This window comes from Ochlerotatus camptorhynchus, unplaced genomic scaffold (genome assembly GCF_037179485.1).
Source record: "Ochlerotatus camptorhynchus isolate MF236.1 unplaced genomic scaffold, CSIRO-AGI_Acam_v1.1 ptg000734l, whole genome shotgun sequence".
In the NCBI taxonomy this organism is placed as follows: Eukaryota; Metazoa; Arthropoda; class Insecta; order Diptera; family Culicidae; genus Ochlerotatus; species Ochlerotatus camptorhynchus.
This window is the reverse complement of record NW_027041206.1, coordinates 175,071-194,617: the sequence shown is the minus strand read 5'-3', so window position 1 is coordinate 194,617 and position 19,547 is coordinate 175,071. Positions and strand designations below refer to the sequence as shown.

The 19,547-nt window shown below is 38.4% G+C and overlaps 1 protein-coding gene across 1 annotated transcript in view; it reads left to right on the top strand.

The window, feature by feature from the left end:
- The first annotated feature begins 2,571 nt into the window (after window positions 1-2,571).
- slow (slowdown) overlaps window positions 2,572-19,547 on the top strand; it is a 62,053-nt gene continuing 45,077 nt past the window's right edge. Inside the window, exon 1 of the mRNA XM_065238183.1 lies at window positions 2,572-3,606. Within this exon, the coding sequence (XP_065094255.1) occupies window positions 3,074-3,606 (533 nt within the window). The 5' untranslated portion in view covers window positions 2,572-3,073. The remainder of the gene's footprint in view (window positions 3,607-19,547) is intronic.

Here is a 19,547-nt window from a genome sequence, read left to right as displayed (position 1 = left end):
AATCATCGAGTTGCTGTTATTACCATGTAGTCATGTTAACAAATAAAACGATTGACGAATCTTGAATGTGGATGGGCTTGAGATTAGACTCATGATGTTCTGCTCAGTAAGCAAAACCGGTTGTTCTAAGGCCACCGAGCCCCTCATATCACATTATAGCGTTACTCAAGTTTTTATAACTATTCAAACCCGGAACCGACGACAACGAAAAGTTTTACAAAATACACGATAGACAAGCGATCATACCATACATTTTTAATATGAAAGGACCAAGGACCACGTTTTTCTGCTCAGTAATCAAGCCACTGCAACTGACGATCTTTGAAATCCTTAAGCTACGAAAGAGGCCTTCATTAAGATCCACTTTCACGCGACGTTAAATGTTTCAATTTTCTCTTTACGCATGGTTCAGGCAATCATAACAAGCTATGACCGACGTGAAGAGACCTGGTTAAACAAGCTATTCAAATGAAATTACGTTCTCGAATTTCACTTGGCATGTAATGAACAACAGAAATACGCGATAATTCATATTTTCAGCGGTTGGTGGTTAATTTTAAATATACTAACAGTACTGCCAAGTACTGCCTACGACTACGACGGCGATTACGACAGCGACTGCGACGGCGCCTTCGACAACGACAACAGCGAATTTGTAACTTACCATTTGTCTGCACGAAAAGAATTATTCATATTGAATGTATTAAGCAAACCACATAGATTTTTGCCATTGCCATCCGCTCATAAAAAGTATAAGGATAAGCAATTAAACATATGTATAAGTCTTATGGATGCAATGAATCGTGCTTAAATGAAAAGTATAAGGCTGACATATACTTTTTATGAACTTTGAAACATAAGAATCATTGAATTCGATATAGTATTGATGAAGTCCTTTTTCAATATTGTTTACTTTTATATTTCATTAGAAAAAAGCAAAAAAAAAAAAGAATTGGTGTGAATAGATTTTTTTATGAATAATGATAGATATATGAGTGGTATAAACTTCATGCATCATCTCGTGCATCGTGCATCGTGCATACTGGAACCCGAATTATTTACAGCACCGAGCTTTCAAGCATGGATCTGGAAAGTATAGTGTGCAACTGAAGATGAATTTCTCACTGCTTTATGATTGGGATCCGAAATTGTCCTCATGCCGTTGAGAAAAATATAATTGGATTTGATAATGGAAAAATATTATGTGCATTCCCTATGGAAACTACATGAAAACTTTTTTCCGTGTACTAAGTTCATATGTACATCGAGATGTTGCTCATATTAGAAAACAAATTCGTATAAAAGCTCGGGAAGTTTTACTCAGTCTATGAGTTAGCTACGTTTTCAAGAATATGAGTGAACTAATCTCAACTTTGAGTTGACCTCATTTGTCGTGTAATCGTAATGTATCTTTTTATTAATTGTTTTTAACGTATACGGCGTAAATGGATGCATTCCCAATTCCAATAAGGTCCAATTCGTTAAAAGCAGGTCATTTTTGCTCGAACATGACTTTTACAGACATTTCAAATTTCGCATCTATTTCATGACCCCCCCCCCACCTCTCCCCTTCGTCACACGCAAAACTTCTGCTAATTTTATGTAGCCCAATTACAGACATTTCTGAAATTCACAGACATTTTTCGCAGACTTCTGAAAATAAAATCTGGCATCTCTGCAATGGATAGAAAGTGAAGAAAGCTTCCGGTCCGGATGGAATCCATAACGTAGCATTGAAAGCGGCGGTGCAGGCATTCTCGAACACGTTCAGAATGGTGGTGCCAAAATATCTGGATGAGAGTCCTTCCCTGACAGGTGTAAGATACAGAAGCTAGCGAGGAGCGTCGTGGTCTAGTGGTGACCGTTTTTGCTTACTGAGCAGGAGATCATGAGTTTTATCACAGGACCCTTTACACTGCTGAGTTGATACGGTTGCATCGTTTGTTTATCATCGCATTGAAAATCTCAAATCTTATTCCCGTGAAATTCGCCTGGATGAGTAGAGAAAACGACATTCAAATACAAGTATTCCTCGCCTCGATAACTCACACTTTACGCTACCATCGTTTATTTGTCGCAACCAGTAGATGGGGAATTGACTCCTCTATGGGGTTGTTGCTGTAGCGAGAAATCGGCGAGGGAAGTGAAGAGTACCAGTTGGTATTTAATAGTAATGTAGCTTCCATTCTGATCAATCCCACCACTCGGGTCACTCTCGTAGATTCTCCACGCATATCACTCCATTCGGATCGTACGCGTGAACACGCGAGGATAAACAAGGCAACAGAAAATCCATCCAAAATGCTCTCCGTCGCGCGCAGCATCTCATCCTCCCTTTGGCTTGTGACCGCGCACGCACTCGGAGAGCCATTCAAGCATGGAGTGACTCCGTAGTTTGACCGGCTTCGCGTCCGCGTCGTCGAGGGACGCTTACGGTGAGAGAGAACAAACCTCAGCACCAGCAGTAAAGAAAAAGGAAACAACAAGGTATGAGGCTTGAAAACAGCAAAATTGCACACCGCCTTCATTATTACATTCTCAGATTACGACCAAACGGGGCTTTAGTATGGCAGAGACTCTCGGTCTGGTCGGATAAGTGACCGCGTGCGCGCAGCAAATCTCCTGTAGGGTCTCTTGAAGCTCTTGTTTCGAAAAAAAGATCGACACAACAACGGTGAGCTCGCGGCACTTAATAACCCTGCCAATAGAAAAAAGCGAAAAAGTTACTTTTTTGCGAAAATCGACGTCTTCCGTGAGTTTCGTCGGAGTAAATTGCAGGTCTTGGCGCGATCAGCAGCAGCAACAAAATTCCTCGGTACAGCGTATTTTCGCGGAGCAATAGAGAAGAGATTGCCAATATCGATAGAAGAGGTTTTGCTTTTCGTATTTAATTGAGTGCTGATTGCAAAGTGTTTAGAAATAATTATAAGCTAGTTGAATTTCATTCACTCAGTGCTGATCTCAGACGATCTTGAAAATCCTGACCGTGGCCGCGGCTTTTGTGCAATAAGTAAGTGTGCAATTGCAGATCTCAGAGCGTCGAACGTAGCCAGCAGAGCAGAGCGGGATAAAAATGGGAAAATTGCAGAATAAGTTGTGCTTAGTGGCAATGATGATTGTGGTGATTAGTGCAATTGCTTGTCAAGCGTACCAGCATTCCAACAGTGATTACAGTGAAAATGTGAATCAGCAACATCCAACAAAACAACAACTTCACCGTCATCATCATCACCATCAAAACCAGCAGCACAAGCTGGAGTCGGTGTCCTTAGGCCACAGAAATTCCTCTAGTTACTCGCTAATTGCGGGCACGGGCAACGGAAACAATTACTATCAACCACCACCAACGAATAATTATCACCATCAGCAACATGCTGGCAACCCTGTTCACGGACAGCAGCATCCCCATAATCAACATCTACAGCCAAGAACTCCGATTTCAGCGCATAGCAACCGTCGGCTGGATAATCCCGGTGGCTCCCGGTGGAGATCCACGGCCGGCCCGTCCAGAGCTCCACGGACCAATCAAACTGGCAACACCGGTGGGGTCCGACACGTGAAGCGAATGCTGAAGAGCAACAACCATCACCAAAGGAACATCACCGGGTAATGATCCTTTTTCGATTCTTTGTAATTGATTATTCACACATCAGACAGCATCAGACAGACACCAGGAGCCCACAACACTGACATGACGCATGGTTGTCGGCTTTCCGAATGTTTTTGTTTTGACACTGCGCGAATCCGTCCGTGTGGTCAAGCAGGTTTTTTTTTAAGTTCCTTCATCCATCGCGGTGCGGTGATGTGAGATTCCCAGAAGTTTAAAGCCCATTGCATTGCTGAGTTTGGAATGCTTGAAGCTTGGGGGAGTGTTGAACCTGTTGGTTACAGGTAGGAGCGAAATGTTGTTGCAGAACTTGGCATGCAGTGATGTTGGAGATGAGACTCAATGCCATGAAGAGGTGGATTGTCTGGAGGATTGCATGAACGTGGGGCGGTCATTAGTTGCCCTCCGGGTAGAGAAGGCAAATTCCTAGATAAATTGCTTTAAGTTTGAGAGTTCTCGGAAGGAAAACCAATTGATCCCATTTTTATTTTGCACTTAATTACCTACTTTCGTTTGAAGGCTCTTGCCAATTTTGTGAAAATCAATTATAATCATAAAACGTGTTAGGGACTCAATGTTGAGAAAGAATGGGGCAATTCATTTATGTCCGTCAAGCAAATTTTGGCTACATGGATACAATGGCAATAATTTATTGACATACAGACAGAGTTTAGATTACCGGAGTCGGCGAATTTTTGATTTAACTGAAAACTCCGTAAATCTCAGAATTTCTGAAATGTCAAAAATTGTATGTAAAAGAATTTAGTTCATTGCATTATTTTGAGAAGTTTTTAAATATTTTTATTTTAGTACTTTGATGAATGAGTCAGTAAATTTATAAGAAAAATAAATAACTGCTATTTAATTATTATTATTGGGATGATTTTAACGATTCGGGGACTGAGGTTAACATGTTCAGTGGTGGTGTAGCAGTGATTCTATTTTAATTAAAAATCCTGTTTCTTGGTGGCTCTCTCGGTGTGCTGGATTGCGTGCCAATTTTAATGAACGATTTTGCTTTAAAATCAGTCAATCATCTGGAAGTCGATGCAGAAGTACAGAAACTTCCTTGGCTGTATTCAAGTATTCAAATCGCAAACGTTCTACACACTCGCTGCTCTAGCTTCTCAGTTTCAGTCGACAATGAACAAACACAACTCTATTGGCTCAACGTCGTTCATCGTGACGCGGTTTATGAATATTCTCGCAGGAATGATCAAGAATGCGAAGATAAATTAAAAGTGATTTTCGGGAGTTTCCTAAGTGTTCTGCACATAATTCCAAGGCTGTTATGGAGACAATTTCTATACAATACCGTACAGAATCATAAAATTATTGAGGAAAATCCTGAAAGTAGAAGTAATTCTGCAGACGATCCTAAGCAAATCCTTTACAAATTTGCAAAGATATCCAAAGATTAGTTATTTAGGAATAATTTAGTAAATTCAAACATAGACAAATTTCCAAGATTCCGTGCACAGAAATTCAAGATTGAAGTGTTCTTCCACAAACTTCCAAAAATAAAGAAAATTCTTCTTTATTTAAAATTGCTTCTAGTCTGGTTGACTGGCTGCGGCATCCAGATAAGTTGTTCCTCCGCTGAACTATTTTGGGTGTTACTGGAGCTTTCAGTGTTTGGTGATGGCGAACTTTTTCGTGTTGCAGTGTTCAGTGCGGGTGTTGTGGTCCTTTGTTTTGGCGATTCGATGCTGAAGGGTAGTGAACATATGTATTATATGGCGTGGTACATCTTTACTACGATGGAAGGGATTCGTATATTTTTTTTCTTTCGTTTCCGGCTTTGGTTCAAATAGCTAAATCTATTGATCAAGACTGAATACTTTCAGCCCATCGATAGTGGAATATCGTAGGATCCACATTGTAAAGATTCCCTTTTTTCAGCTTTTCTACAGGCTGGAGTTTGAATCATTAAGTTCAATTTAATTTATCTGTATAACAATGATTCACAAACATTCTTCCAGGTTAATTCAAGAATAGTTTGATGATGATAAATCTACCTAATATTCACATTACAGTTATGACTCGATCCTGTCATCCTCTCCACGCATCAGACTGTTATTTTTCAGTAACTCCACATAATTGTGATTTCATATCTGGATGTTTAAGATACACATACTTTGCTAGCTGACAAAATGGGGTAATTGCTGTATAATTGTTCCCTTTTTTCAGCCTTCATTCAGACAGGATCTATTGATTTAAATTATTTAAGTTTTCTTCCAGCTCTTTGATAACGGAACAGCATTAGATTTATACTGTAATGATTCACTCTTACAGCTTTCACCCTGGTTTTGTCTGTTGATTTGATTTGTTTGAATAGGTTTTCAACTCTTTTGTGTTGGCTGTCACGGGCGGTCAATTTTGCTTATGCTCTAAGTTTATTTTCAGCTTTTCGATGATGGAACGTCTTCAGATTTATATTATAATGATCAACCATTTTGTTTAGGCTTCAGGCAAATCCAAGTATAATGCATGATAACACTGATTAATTTAAACCATGGTCGCATCACTTATCAAGGTGATTATTGATCCAACGAACCCAACTTCCTAACAAAATCTCCTTTCCTGTGTCTTTTGTTGGGGTGCAGAGGTAAACACGGCCCACAAACAACAAAGGTCACTCTAATATTCCTTCCCTACTCCCACCTGATTGCAAGGACGCGGCCGGCGCCGTTATTGATCTACAAAATATGAAGTCACTGAAACTTGTACAATGAGAATGGACGATCACTCCCAGCCCCATTCAGTTGATTAATTGTACAATTTCACTGATTCTGATCAATCACGGAGTAGCAACCATTGATAGGTGCAATCAGTCTAAGCTAAGCTAAGCTAAAATTGCTTGTAGTCTGGTTGACAGTTATTGCCAATTCTCGCGTAAATTTCCAAATAGACCTCCATATTGAGAAAAACAAACTGGAAGATCAACTGATTATTTTTTAAACTGATTTGAAACAATACATTTTAACAACATTATTTTTACCGTAGTCAGTGAATAATAACGGTGAAAATTCAGTGAATGTCGTGCTACAATATAGGAAAAAAGTTAAGGGTTGTGTCCAAAGCACGACCGCATTGTTGACGTAGAACTACGAGATTGTTTTTGATGCTCCATTCACTAATATATTAATAACAAAATAAATGGTTTAGAAACTTAACTCCAAAATGAACAATTCATTATTCAAATTTTTGATATTGGGCGGTTATAGAATAAATCCTATAATGATAACCGTTGGCTCGATACATTTGAACGCGTTCAGCAACGATCCGCGTCTGTTTCGCAGGTTTTCCTGTCTCCTGGTCTCTCGCACGCTTCCGATATTCGCGGAGATATTTAGCAGCCATGTGTTGAGGCATTTTGAAGATTTTTACAGAATTTCTCAATAAACACTTGTTCCACTTCGAATATTGACTCTATTCAATGTGGAGTATAAACACTGAAGCACTTACTGCACGAATTGAAATTTAGAGAGAATGCTACAATGCATAATCACGGTGGTGCTTCAATATGATGTCTGTGTTTGGGAAACAATCACAAAATGAAATTTTGATTGCCTTTCTTTTTCACACCCCGGTAAGCTACACAGACACCTCCCATCATGAGTAGTTTGCTATCAAGTAGCGATACTCTCCTTATGCGTAGTTTGCCAATGTCAATACCTTGAAAGCAAAGGGCAATTAACGAGTTATTAACGAAAGATGAAAAGAATCGATCAAAATCACTTGCACCCCTGCTTCCAAGTTTGGTTACAAGATTATAACTCTGGAGAGCATTTTGTGTGGTCGTTGGGGGCATGTGGTTCTGAATATGGACAAACAGGCACAGATAAATTCTATTCCAACTCTTTACTATAATAAGCTTGGTGGTCCTGAAAAGAGCCGTTTTGTTTTGCAAAGTTGGTGATGATTTAACCTCCAAAACCGTACAGAGTGCGTCCCTATCGCCTCAAAGTGTAGACGACATCCATGGCGCTTACGCTTGGCGTGTTCAGAGTAGGTGACTGCATCACGGATCACATTTTCCAGGAGCATCTTGAGAACACCTCGGTTTCCTCGTAGAGCAGACCGGATATACGTTTGACACCGCCACGGCGAGCTAGACGACGGAAGGCGGTTATCACGAAGAACCTTGCGATGACGCTTGGTGCCTTCTTTACCAAGACGTTTTCCTTCTTAATAACTACCAGTCATTGTTGCTTGTTGGGTAGAAGAGTGGACTACCTAACCTGCCATCATTTTCCTACTGCTGCTATTGCTGATTCTGCTGCCTTCTCGCCACGTCATCCGAAGCGAAAATGAGTTAAGGCTAGACAGCAGCGCTCTTTTATATCTTTTCAGGTTAAAGTAGAATGATGTGCAACCAAGTGGTACTCGATTATGACGACTGGGTTTGGGAAGAACGTTTATTTCATAAAAACAGTGATAAATTATCACTTTTTCTTTGTACATTGGACAATGCTTGACATTACCACTTTTGTAATTTGATGTACGACTACGTGCTCCTATATAATAAATGTTATTTGTTCACTGCAGCAGGAGCTTGTGTTTCATGTAGGAATAGGAATTTTAGCGGGGTTCTCTCTGTTTATACTCTTTAGTATGACTATGATTGCCCTGAAAAGAACCTTTTGGTATGAATTTCAGTTGGGAAATGTTCAGAAATTTAACTATTTTGGAAAATCTTGGTGGCCCTGAAAAGAGCCGATAGTAATACAGACTTAAAACTTTGGAAGATGATGATGAGGTGTAGGCAGAGTCTCGGTCCGTCTGCTGCTGCATAGGGGTTGAACTGGTGCCTGCGACAGGTTGGAAGGCCGCAGAATATCGGTGTCCATCCAGCTAAAGCTCCTCCCCTTTTACGTTTTTCTCGTTAAACTCCTTCTCCCAACAAGTTGGTAAATCTTAGCCTTTAGCAGAAAGACGCTTAACACTTTTTTCGGCGAATTTATGATCCTGTTTCACGTCATGGTTCTTCTCTTTGCCTGTTCAGATAAATTGGTACTTTTATTTATTTTCTCTACTGCGCTAAATCAAACGAGTAGAAAAAAGAAGGGATGCTTGAATAATTGAAAATTCGATAAATAGTTAATCGAACAGCTGAAAAAATCTTTACGATTAATCGTTAATCGAATAATTGGACTTCTAGGCATCCCTGGAAAATAGTGTAATTTCATGTTTTTTGGTGGTCCTTAAAAAAATGTCGAACAGCAGAATTGCAATCAGCAACTGTAACCCAAGAACCAAAAGCGGTGCGATGCTAGTTTGCATTGCTATGACGACGACTGAATTAAGTAAGGGGCTTAGAAGCAGAGAGGTGAAAGTCAATTCTCTTCATCGATTTCTTCTTTTGATGACCATGACTTCGCACTATTTCTGCTATGCGCTTCTATCATCCAGAACAACAAACGTATCAATGAATGTGTTTGCCGTCGAGTTATTAACGAAACAGATAGTCAATGAAGAGAATCGATCAAAATCACTTGCGGGGTGCTTCCAAGTTTGGTTAAAAGATTACAACTCTGGAGAGCATTTTGTGTGACTGTTGAGGGCGTGTGGCTCTGAATATGGCGATGAGTGTGCAAAATGTTACGCAATTGCATCCTCCCTATTCGCACACGTCCGAAGATCGGAGGCGAATGCCACTTCGTCTTGTTTCGTCTACTAACGACTCTCTGATGACAGTGTTGAGAAAGCAGCAATGTTATATCGACATGTTTCGTCTAGAAACAATTCTCTGATGACTGTGTTGGGGAAGCAGCATATGCATGTACGACGATTTTGGAAAATGCTTGACATTTACCATTTTTATCGATAGTTTCTTGTTGAAAATCAACAATCGGAAGTATTCTTATAGATGCGTAGAAATATTCCTGATCGATTGGTCATAAAACTATTTAAATTGGCCCAGAGGCAGCTGAGTTATTAACGTTCAAAATCTTTCATAATTTCGTTACATGTTTCATTTCCGGGTTTCACAAAGTGTACTCCCATGTAGGAATCACAGACGTAGTCCTACGTCAAAATACATAGGACGTTTTGACCAGTCATGCTGTACTGCGCACATATTACATTGGATGATTTTTCTCCATGACATAGTGAATTAGTGTTACATTGCACGCTTTGTTTCGCATGATACTAGATTCCTTTTCACAGACTTTAGAATAGAGTACCTAACACCGGCAAAATTACTGTTACCCTGGTACCTTTAATTTAGCCTTCTGAATATGACCACCAATCATGTTAGGCACACCAAATATCCGAAGTAACAATCAAGAACCCAGCATTCCAAACTGTACATTGGGTAAATGTTGATCTATGATTATCTTTGAAAAAATGAAAGTAATTTTGAATGAGTGTTTTAGCATCACATACAATGATAGAACACCAATAGTTTGTATCGATTAACTCGATTTACATTTGTTACTCGTGACCTTTTGAAAAGTTATGCGAGAATTCAGTGAAAATATATCATTTGGTGTAAGAAATTGACAATCTTCACTGATAGCCAATGCTGTTGAAACGGTTGAAACTGTGAAGCAATAAATAATAACTATTTGCAGAAGGCCATGTCGTCAATGGATGGCAATCGATGCCCGTCGGTGATTGGCACTAGATTGCGGAACAGAGACCGTTTAACGAAGGAAAAAAAATAAAGAAAGTAGAAAATAAAGTGTTAAAACATTTTAAATACAAATTGATGCAGTCGATAATCGAGCTGACAATCCAGTCACCGTTGAACTCTAAAAATATCCGGAGAACTTCGAGATTAGGGCGTAATTGCTTTTGTAAACAAACACTTCATTTGACGATTTCTCGTCAATTAAAGCTCAATCTGAAAAACTATCAACACAACCGGGTAGATAAATGGTTCCTCTATCATTTGGTACAGTTTGTTCACGAGATTGTTCTTTTATTCACTAGAAATCAGCGATTGACATTTTTGTTTACAAAAGCAATAACGCCCAAATCTCAAAGTGCTCCTGATATACCGGAAGTTCATCCTGCATTTTAGTCTGAAATCTAGTCCAATTAGGTAAACCGGATAAATTTTTATAGCGGTCCAGCTATACTCAACACCAGTGCTGCAAAATCTCGACAATACACGGTGATATTGACAATTCTGCTTTGGTCACTCATTTGAGCTAATAGTCATCGTCAAGGCAAACCATGTCAATTTTCAATGACAATGCTGTCAGTGACGAACTAATGGAGATTTTATTATTGACTAAATTTGAAACAAAATTAAATGACTTGAGGAAAACAATTACATGGAGCCGTTAAAGCGAACAAGCATCTACGTCCTGAGCTATTTGGATAACAATAATGTGACACAGAATGCTCGAAATTACACTTTTGGTACCAAGTGAATGTCATTGACGAATAAATGAATGAGATTTTGACGAAGTTTTCCTTTTGAGGATCAAGTCCGACAGTGCCTATGTGAAAAACAATTTCGTCAATATCGCGCGAAAGTTTGTCAATGACAATGACCAGTCTCAGCACTGCTCAACACGTTTGAAGCTTTTAACCAAGCTATCCAAAAGGATAGCGGAAAACAGTTAAATTTGTCTTTATGCTTTACTTTTGCCACCTCTTTAGTTTGACTGTCGAAAAAATAGTTTTATTTCAGCCACAAAAATATTACGTTTTATCGAAGACAACAAATCAAGAAGACTGGCAACTTTGCCAGAATCCAAGCGACAGATACAATGGCACTGCACTTGAGTGAAGGTAGAAGCAACGCATAGAAAAATGATCAAATACACAAACCCTTCTTCTGAGAATGTAATCTTTGCTATCAAATTCGTTCGAAGCATTTACCTTTGAGCGGCAGATGACGCGAATGTACCTGTCTCATGACGTTCGTATGAGAAAATGGAAGAGTTGCCAGTCTTCTTGATTTGTTGTTTTCGGTTTTATATAGCTACCCATCGAAAATGTCGTCAATTTCCACATTGAAACCACTATTATCAAGTAAGCTCAGTTAGCTAGTACATACGAATGATCGAGGATTACACCTATTTAAGGAGTGAAAAAGAAACGCGAGTTCAAGTTCACATGCCGAACCTTTGTTGATCGTGGCTCATCTTCGATAGGACTAAGCTCCATCCATTTATAGACTCAATTTGAGTACAGTAGACCGATATTACTTCCACGTACCTCGAAAGTTTTCATGCTAAAATGGTGAGATTTTCATTTTTGAGTCGTGTCTCATTAATATCCAAATAAAAAGAATATCTAAATTTGTATGTTGACAGTAAAATATCGACTGCAGATCAAATATTACATGAGATACTGAATTAAATGAAATTCCATAAGACAAACCGCATAGGTCCTATATAAGAATGCATAAAAGGTATGTGTGATCATTTATATATTTAATTTGACACATGATCTTCATTACCTTTTTGCCAGACCGTCGCTGAAGACCTCCCTTATGAATATTTTATTTGAAATTCATGAAAAGGGATGCAGTTTACATCCACACACTTTTGTATGGCGAGTGCCACCCTCGCCACCAGCGATCAATTGAAATGACAGTTATTCAAATATTGCAACACCCAGTCTCTCTCTCACACACATGTAACGTTCAACATTGTTTGTCAAGCAAAATGAACACTGCAATTATTGACAATTGGTGCTATTTAAACTGCAATATTGTATTCAACAATCTTATCTTTATTTTCCCAGTTCATCGCTTGCAGAGGCGAGCACTGTGTATAATTCCTGCTCTACACTCGATTCTTCCACCCACACCGTCCTCGGTGGCGGCTGGTGATCTTCGTCGATCGGGACGTTTTGCTTTATCCCATTCGAAAGCCATTCAATAGTGCACATCTTTTTGCATTCGTTTTGTTCCCTGCCGCCAAAACGGGCGGTTCTCCCCGGGGCAGTCATTTATTGCGTCCTCCCTCAATGGGAGATCACTCTTCTCATAGTTTGGTGGAACTTGTTTCTTGTTCAAACAACATAAATGTAAACGGTCCCGTTGATGTGCCTTACTTTTATTGCATGCATGAGGGAAGTTTCCTTTGTTTTCGCTAGTTTTCGCGTGATGTATCCAATCAGCTTACTGCCGTCTCACATGTAGGTACTTACCATTACAAACAATGGTAATAACTGCTATTTCGAAGCGAAAATTGCACTCTATCGCCTCGATGATGGGTGAATCGGATGCCCCACATGTGCTTGAAACAAGATTCTCGTCGAGTTATGTAGGTACCTACCCATCCAGTTTAGTACTCCTGCGAAGATTATCAATCAAGTTGAAATAACACGCTCCCTACGGAATGTAAACATGCAGAAAAAAAAAACTACTAAAAGTTTGTTTTTCCATTATGGAAGATGTCGGGCTACCGGCTATTTTTAGTCAACCGCGGAACGCAAAGTAGCGGAGATCTTGTTACTTGCTTCCTTTTGCAGCCAGGACCGACGACGTTGATCTAGTCTAGACGATCTTCCTAGTTGTTAGCTATACTTTTACGCGATGAGTGACCGGGTGATTTGTTGGATGTCTGTCGGTACTCTACGGTAAGAACGCACATGTTGTCCGCCAGAGATGCCACTTTTACTTTGAAGGGATGTTCAATATTGATAGAACCTAGGAAAAGTGGAACCCCATGTTTGGTAAATGCACGCAGAGCTTCCTGGTGTGTACTCTGTTTGTTATGTGATTTAACTGAATCACAATTGTTGCTTGGTTTACAGAACGGTGGAGTCAGTAGCAACGGAGTAAATATATCATTTGGTGGTTGTAAAAGTTCAGATAAGCTATCTCAATGCAGTTCTGATGTTGGCGCTGATGATATCACGCGCTACCTGTGAATCAAGTAGGAATTAATACTCACGGTGCTTCGACGTCAACGATGCTCCATTTATAAGCACTGACAGTGTTCACTTTCAACGAGCACGAGGCTTGTTTACCTTGAGCAGTCAAACACTGGCGTGCTCAATTTGCCATGGCACGGCCCAGCATCACCATCATGTGGACGTCTTCTTTGTCGTTCAAGTAGCGACTACCCAAATCGGAAACTTGTTTTATTGTTATGTTAATCCAAACATGCCTCGCCAATCCAAATTCGGCATTCGCGGTTCAAAAGAATCAGCAAATTGTAATCTTCTAACAATCCAGTTTGGAAGGATGGGAGAGGTGCAATGCTCCGCTCGATGGATTCATGATTGTGTCTGTTTTTGGGGTGGAGCCCCCCAAGTGCCTTGATTGATTTCATCTCGCATCGCAAAATCATTGGGCCGATAATTTACGATGCAGGAATTATCACTTCCTGGGCCTTAATAGCTGCTAAGTAGGACCATTTAGCAGGGTGAGGTGCGATTTCGATCGTGGATGGAAATTGTTAATAATTACGCTTTGTCATGGCTGACTTTCCTTTATTCTTCTGCTGCCCTTGAATGTTAGAATGCCGTCAAGCTTTTATTACCATGCTTTTGATTTATTTATTCCTCAGCAGTGCACAGTGGTCTAAAACGGTCCATTGAAGCCATATAGTGTCTTAGAAAAAAATTGTGCAATTAAAGAGCCCCTTCTTTTGAGATCAGCCATTTAATGATTAATCCACCGGGAGATGAAAAATTTACTTTTCTTGTTTGTCGAGATAGCAAAATGGTGTCTTGAGCAAAGTTTTAGACAATATTAAAACAAACACTTTTGCTGAAGACGTCAACCCTCTATCTCTTTTGTTTACAAAGATATGTCATTTTTTGGTAATGAGCCCTCAGAAAATCAATTTTTGCAAATAAGTTTTCAAGAAGTAATTTTTTGCCATTAGTATATTCTACACTACTGTTTGTTTTTTTTTAATACCCCATTTTGTCTTAGGAAGCAAGTTCCTATCTTCAATATTTCTTGAGATATTCAAGGTTTTGATCCAAAATTAGCACTATTTCCAAGGCCAATAGCTCGAAGTCGGGCAAAATTGGGCAAACCAGGTTTATTACATTTGAAAGTATACTTAAAATGCTGCTCAATGCATACCAAATCAATAGTCTTCTTTAGTATTCTCTGCTGATCTGCTTATTACCAAACTATAGAAAACCGTTTACAGATAATCGTTTTCATGCATTTATACATATAGGGCCTCATTACGGGTGTCACTACACGGTGATAGGGAAGTGATACTCAGAATACCATACCGTGATTACCATACAAATCAAATGGGCATCACTTCACCGTGACGACAAGTGACAAGTTTTCACCGTGAAGTGACATTCGTAATAAGCACCATAGGCTCCTTCATACGTCACTTACTATTGGTGTTGAAGGAAGAAAATTCGAATTCGGTTAAATCGAAGTAGGCGTTGCAAAGCCGCGTGTGGTAAATGTTTTGATTCCAAATTCTAAATTGTAGTGAGCGGTTGACAGGACAAGAAAGTGATTCGTAGTGTCTATTGTAGCGATTGGTTGACTGAATAAACAGTAGTTCTTGTTTCTCGTGGCAGCTATTGTAGTGCTCAAAAAATGACTGAACTACGATTGGTCTCTGTTCCCCCCGGCAGGTGATTCACAGTGTCGTTAGCAGTGTTGGGAAAATATCAAAAAATCAAATCTCACCAACGCCCAAGATCACGCTTGATTTTCGTAGACAAAAATCAACAAGCAAACAACTGCGGTTGATTTTGCAAGCTGTGATATCGCAGCTCGGAATATCAAGCTAACAAAACTCACCAACTGCAAATCTCACCAAACTGTGGTGAAATTGAGTTTAATGATTTTTGCTTTACTCCCGAATGCAACCGAAACTTCCACACTGTAACTGGCGAGTACCCATTAATGGGTGAAAAAGTACCCATTTTGTGGTAGTGTATAGACCTGTCAAAAAATGCGTAAATGAAAATGTCAAATAGTGGGTAATTTTTCACCCATTTCCGAAACCTGTTCAGGGATCAAAAATGGGTACATATTTACCCATTATTGGGTGAAAAATATCTTTGTTGCACCATAGCGTTGCTGATATACTTGGTTTACATTGTCGAGTGCCTTTGTTACGTTTTGAAAATTTCAAAATGTGATATATATGAATAGTTTAAAGAGTGGTGATATCTTCAAAAAGCTTCAAGGTAAGAAATACTATATGATTTGAATGATTTCTTAGCTTATAACGTTGTTAAAAGCATATTTGTTTCATTCCACAAATTTGAGTCCCATAAATACATTTAAAAAAATGGGTACTTTTTTACCCAGTTACGGAAAACAATGCATTATGGAAATGGGTAAAAAGTACCTGATTTGACGTATAAACTCTTTACCCATAAGTGGGTAAAGACGATTTACCCATTTTATGAGTTTACCTACTTTACCGCGAAATGGGCACTTTTTCACCCATTAATGGGTACTTTCCAGTTACAGTGCATAATGGCTTGCAGCAATCCCTTCGCGTCTGCCATCGGTGAAGATTAAAAAGAGATAGCAAACTATGCTTTCTCTTTCAGAGAAAATGATGTGCAATGGAATCATTTTTGTGTCGAGTCAACTCTCAGCTTGATTTTTTCACGTTGTGAATAGTCTCGCAATATCAAAGGAGCTTGTAAAATCAATATCAAGCATGATATTTTGTTCCAATACCACGCGTGATATTGCGAGCGCATGAGAGCGGAAAAATATCAACTGATTTCTGATTTTGCCAACACTGACTGGTCGGTAGTAGTGACCGATTGATTGAACGAACAGTGGCCCTTGTTCTTCCCATAATGTGATTCTCGGTGTTTGTTGTAGTAACCGGTTAACTGAACGAACATTGGTCCTTGTTCCTCCCATTATTTGAGTCCCGGTGTCTGTAGCAGTGTGTCAGCTTTCGAACTTGAGCGGTTGTATCTAATTACGATAATTAGCACTGAAATATCTTTTTTGGTTGCTTCCGGTATGTTCAATTTGTTTTGATCACTATTTGAAACGTTTGAAAATATGTGTTTTATTTTAAATATTTAGAAACTATTGACAAACGTGAGTTGATTAATATTTGGAGGAGAACCGCTAGGAGCCTAGAAATAAAAATTGGGTTGCGTAGCTTCTAGTCCATCTACCGGTGCATGAACCGATGGTGAAACAGAAGTAAGCGACAATTCTGAAAGTGACGAGGAAATGGGTAACGATAAATATTTTTTTCTTTGATATTATATGAAACGGTTGATGAAATATAACTATATTCAGATAAAGGTAGTAATCATTTGAGGTTGAATGTTGTTTTTAATGTTCATAAAAAAACAACAGTAGCACAATTAAACGGGAAGTCGTGACCCTATAGTTTGGTAATAAGCAGATCAGCAAAGAATACTAAAGAAGACTAATGATTAAGTATGCATTGGGCAGCATTTTAAGTATACTTTCAAATTTAATCAACCTGGTTTGCCCAATTTTGCCCAAATTTGAGCTATTGACCTTGGAAATAGTACTAATTTTGGATCAAAACCTTGAATATCTCAAGACATATTGAAGATAGGAAATTGCTGCCCAAGACAAAATGGCGTATTTAAAAAAAAAAAAAAAAAACAAACATTAGTGTAGAACGCACTAATGTCAAAAAATTGCTTCCTGAAAAGTTATTTGCAAAAATTGATTTTCTGAGGGCTCTTACCAAAAAAATAACATATCTCTGTAAACAAAAGATATAGAGGGTTGACGTCTTGAGCAAAAATGTTTGTTTTAATATTGTCTAAAACTTTGCTCAAGACACCATTTTGCTATCTCGACAAACAAGAAAAGTAAATTCTTCATCTTCCTGCTAGGTGAATTAATCATTAAATGGCTAAGCTCAAAAGAAGGGCTTTTTAATTGCACAAACTTTTCCGAAGACACTATATGGCTTAAATTGACCGTTTTCGCATAAACTAAAAACGCACGTATTGGCACTTTTAGACCACTGTGCAGTGTGGCGAGATGTTTTTTTTAGCCTACTTGATACCTAAATGTTTATAAAGACAGTTCCAGAAATTATGTCCTATACAGGACAAAACAGGATTCGATTAAAAAACATCTTATGGATTGTGTCCAAAGCACGACCGCATTATTGACGCAGGACTACGATTTTTTTATGTTGCACAATTCAATAATAATTACAAAATTATTGCAAATTGTAAAACAAATTTATCTTACATTCAATGTAAGGTTGGATTTATTACATTTTCTGCATATGCCTGGTTTGTCAGCATTTTTGACCAGAATTTGCTTTCAGCTTGCTTCAGTTGGCAAAGTTTGGATGGAATTGATGCAATCGTTCGTGAGAAAATTGGAAAAAAATGAAATATTTTTTATAGAAACTGCTCTAGACAAGCTTATTTGATATAGATAAAAAAATCCATGATTTTTCATATTGGAGTTTTTGCAAAGCATGCAGAATACCACTGATTTTAAGAAAATGAGGTGCCTTTTTGGCCTATCATAAATAAATCCTATTAAATTGAGGTTCTAGAAGGAAAAAAAAACAAAAATATGTTTCCATGAAAAGTTTGAGAGGTAGGATACACCATTTTAAACATGATATGATATGACCCATCAACCATTTCATTCGAGCAGATAACAATAACATTTTCTTCCACTTGAACTTTTATGGAATATCCTATGTTTCAAATTTTTGTCCATATCACTACATAGTCAAATGTATTATCATTTACACCATTCACAAAACCGCAATATTTTTGGTAGAAACGCGTGGGGAAGTTGAAAAGGTAGATGTAGCTCTTAGCGGAAGTGAATGATAATTGAGATTATTTCTAATATAGTTTGCGGTAGTACCATAGAGGTAACTCTAAGACTAGAAGGTCCCAAAATAACGTGCTCAACTTTTTGGCTCAGCTCTGGTACTCTCTTCGGTCCCAAGCTAATCGATTCACCCCTCGAAACATAGGTAAAACCAATAACCCCTCATTTTATCTGTCAAACTTTCATAGCGAATCAAAACAAACATTGGGTAGTACTAGAAATTCGACTAGAATAGGGTACGTTTATCGTTTGCTTGGGACCAATAGGCTAGTCAAGTAGTGAGCCAATTTAAAATCGTTAGTTTCGTATTGATTGTTGGTAGTACACAATGCCTCTCAAACATAATTACAGTGAATATTCACTTCCAAAGAGATAAACATACTGTTGCAACTTGCACCGGTGTACCTTTACTATGATGCTTACTATCAAAACGTTAAACAGGTGGAGAACCTGTATACAAGCTTTTGCTCTGACTTTGAAATTCAATAGCTGAATCCCTTAATTTTCAATTAATGTTGTACTAAGCACCTACTTATTGGAAACCAAACGTTTAATTTGAGAAAAGTCACAGTATTCTATGTTACAATCATTCTACGAACATGCTGTAAAGTACTTAATGATGATGCATGGTAATTTTACGTAGGGTTGTCCTCCAAATTGGAGAACAAAGAGGTGCTTCAACCCCTTATGGTCGTTATACCCCTTCCTTACCTACTTCGTTGACATATGAACCAACATTTTGTTCAGTATTTAAAGTACCGTCTTCTGACAGGTAAAACAACTTTATCAACGTTATCATAAAATGCAATCAAATATATCATATTAACAATATGATCCATTCATGCCTTTTCCACACATTACTGCTTCACGCACCATCTACCGTTGAAAAAGGTCAGCAGTAATCATCCAATTACAATAGAGGGGCGCGAATATAGTACTTATTACAAACATAAAAGTCGAATTATTTTCATAAATTACATTTAGCATATTACATCAAAAATTGTCCTACGTATCACTGTTGTCATCAAATGAAATAATTTGCTAAAATCCATACATTTAAAATATTATAAAAAATTTCATTTAGTTTATCCCTCGTAAAGATAAACAAATACATTAGTAGCCTTTTTGGCCACAGAGGCGCTTTCATCGCTAAAAAATCGGTTCGCCAGCTAAGCGAAAGAGTGGATTATATTGTCAATATAATATATT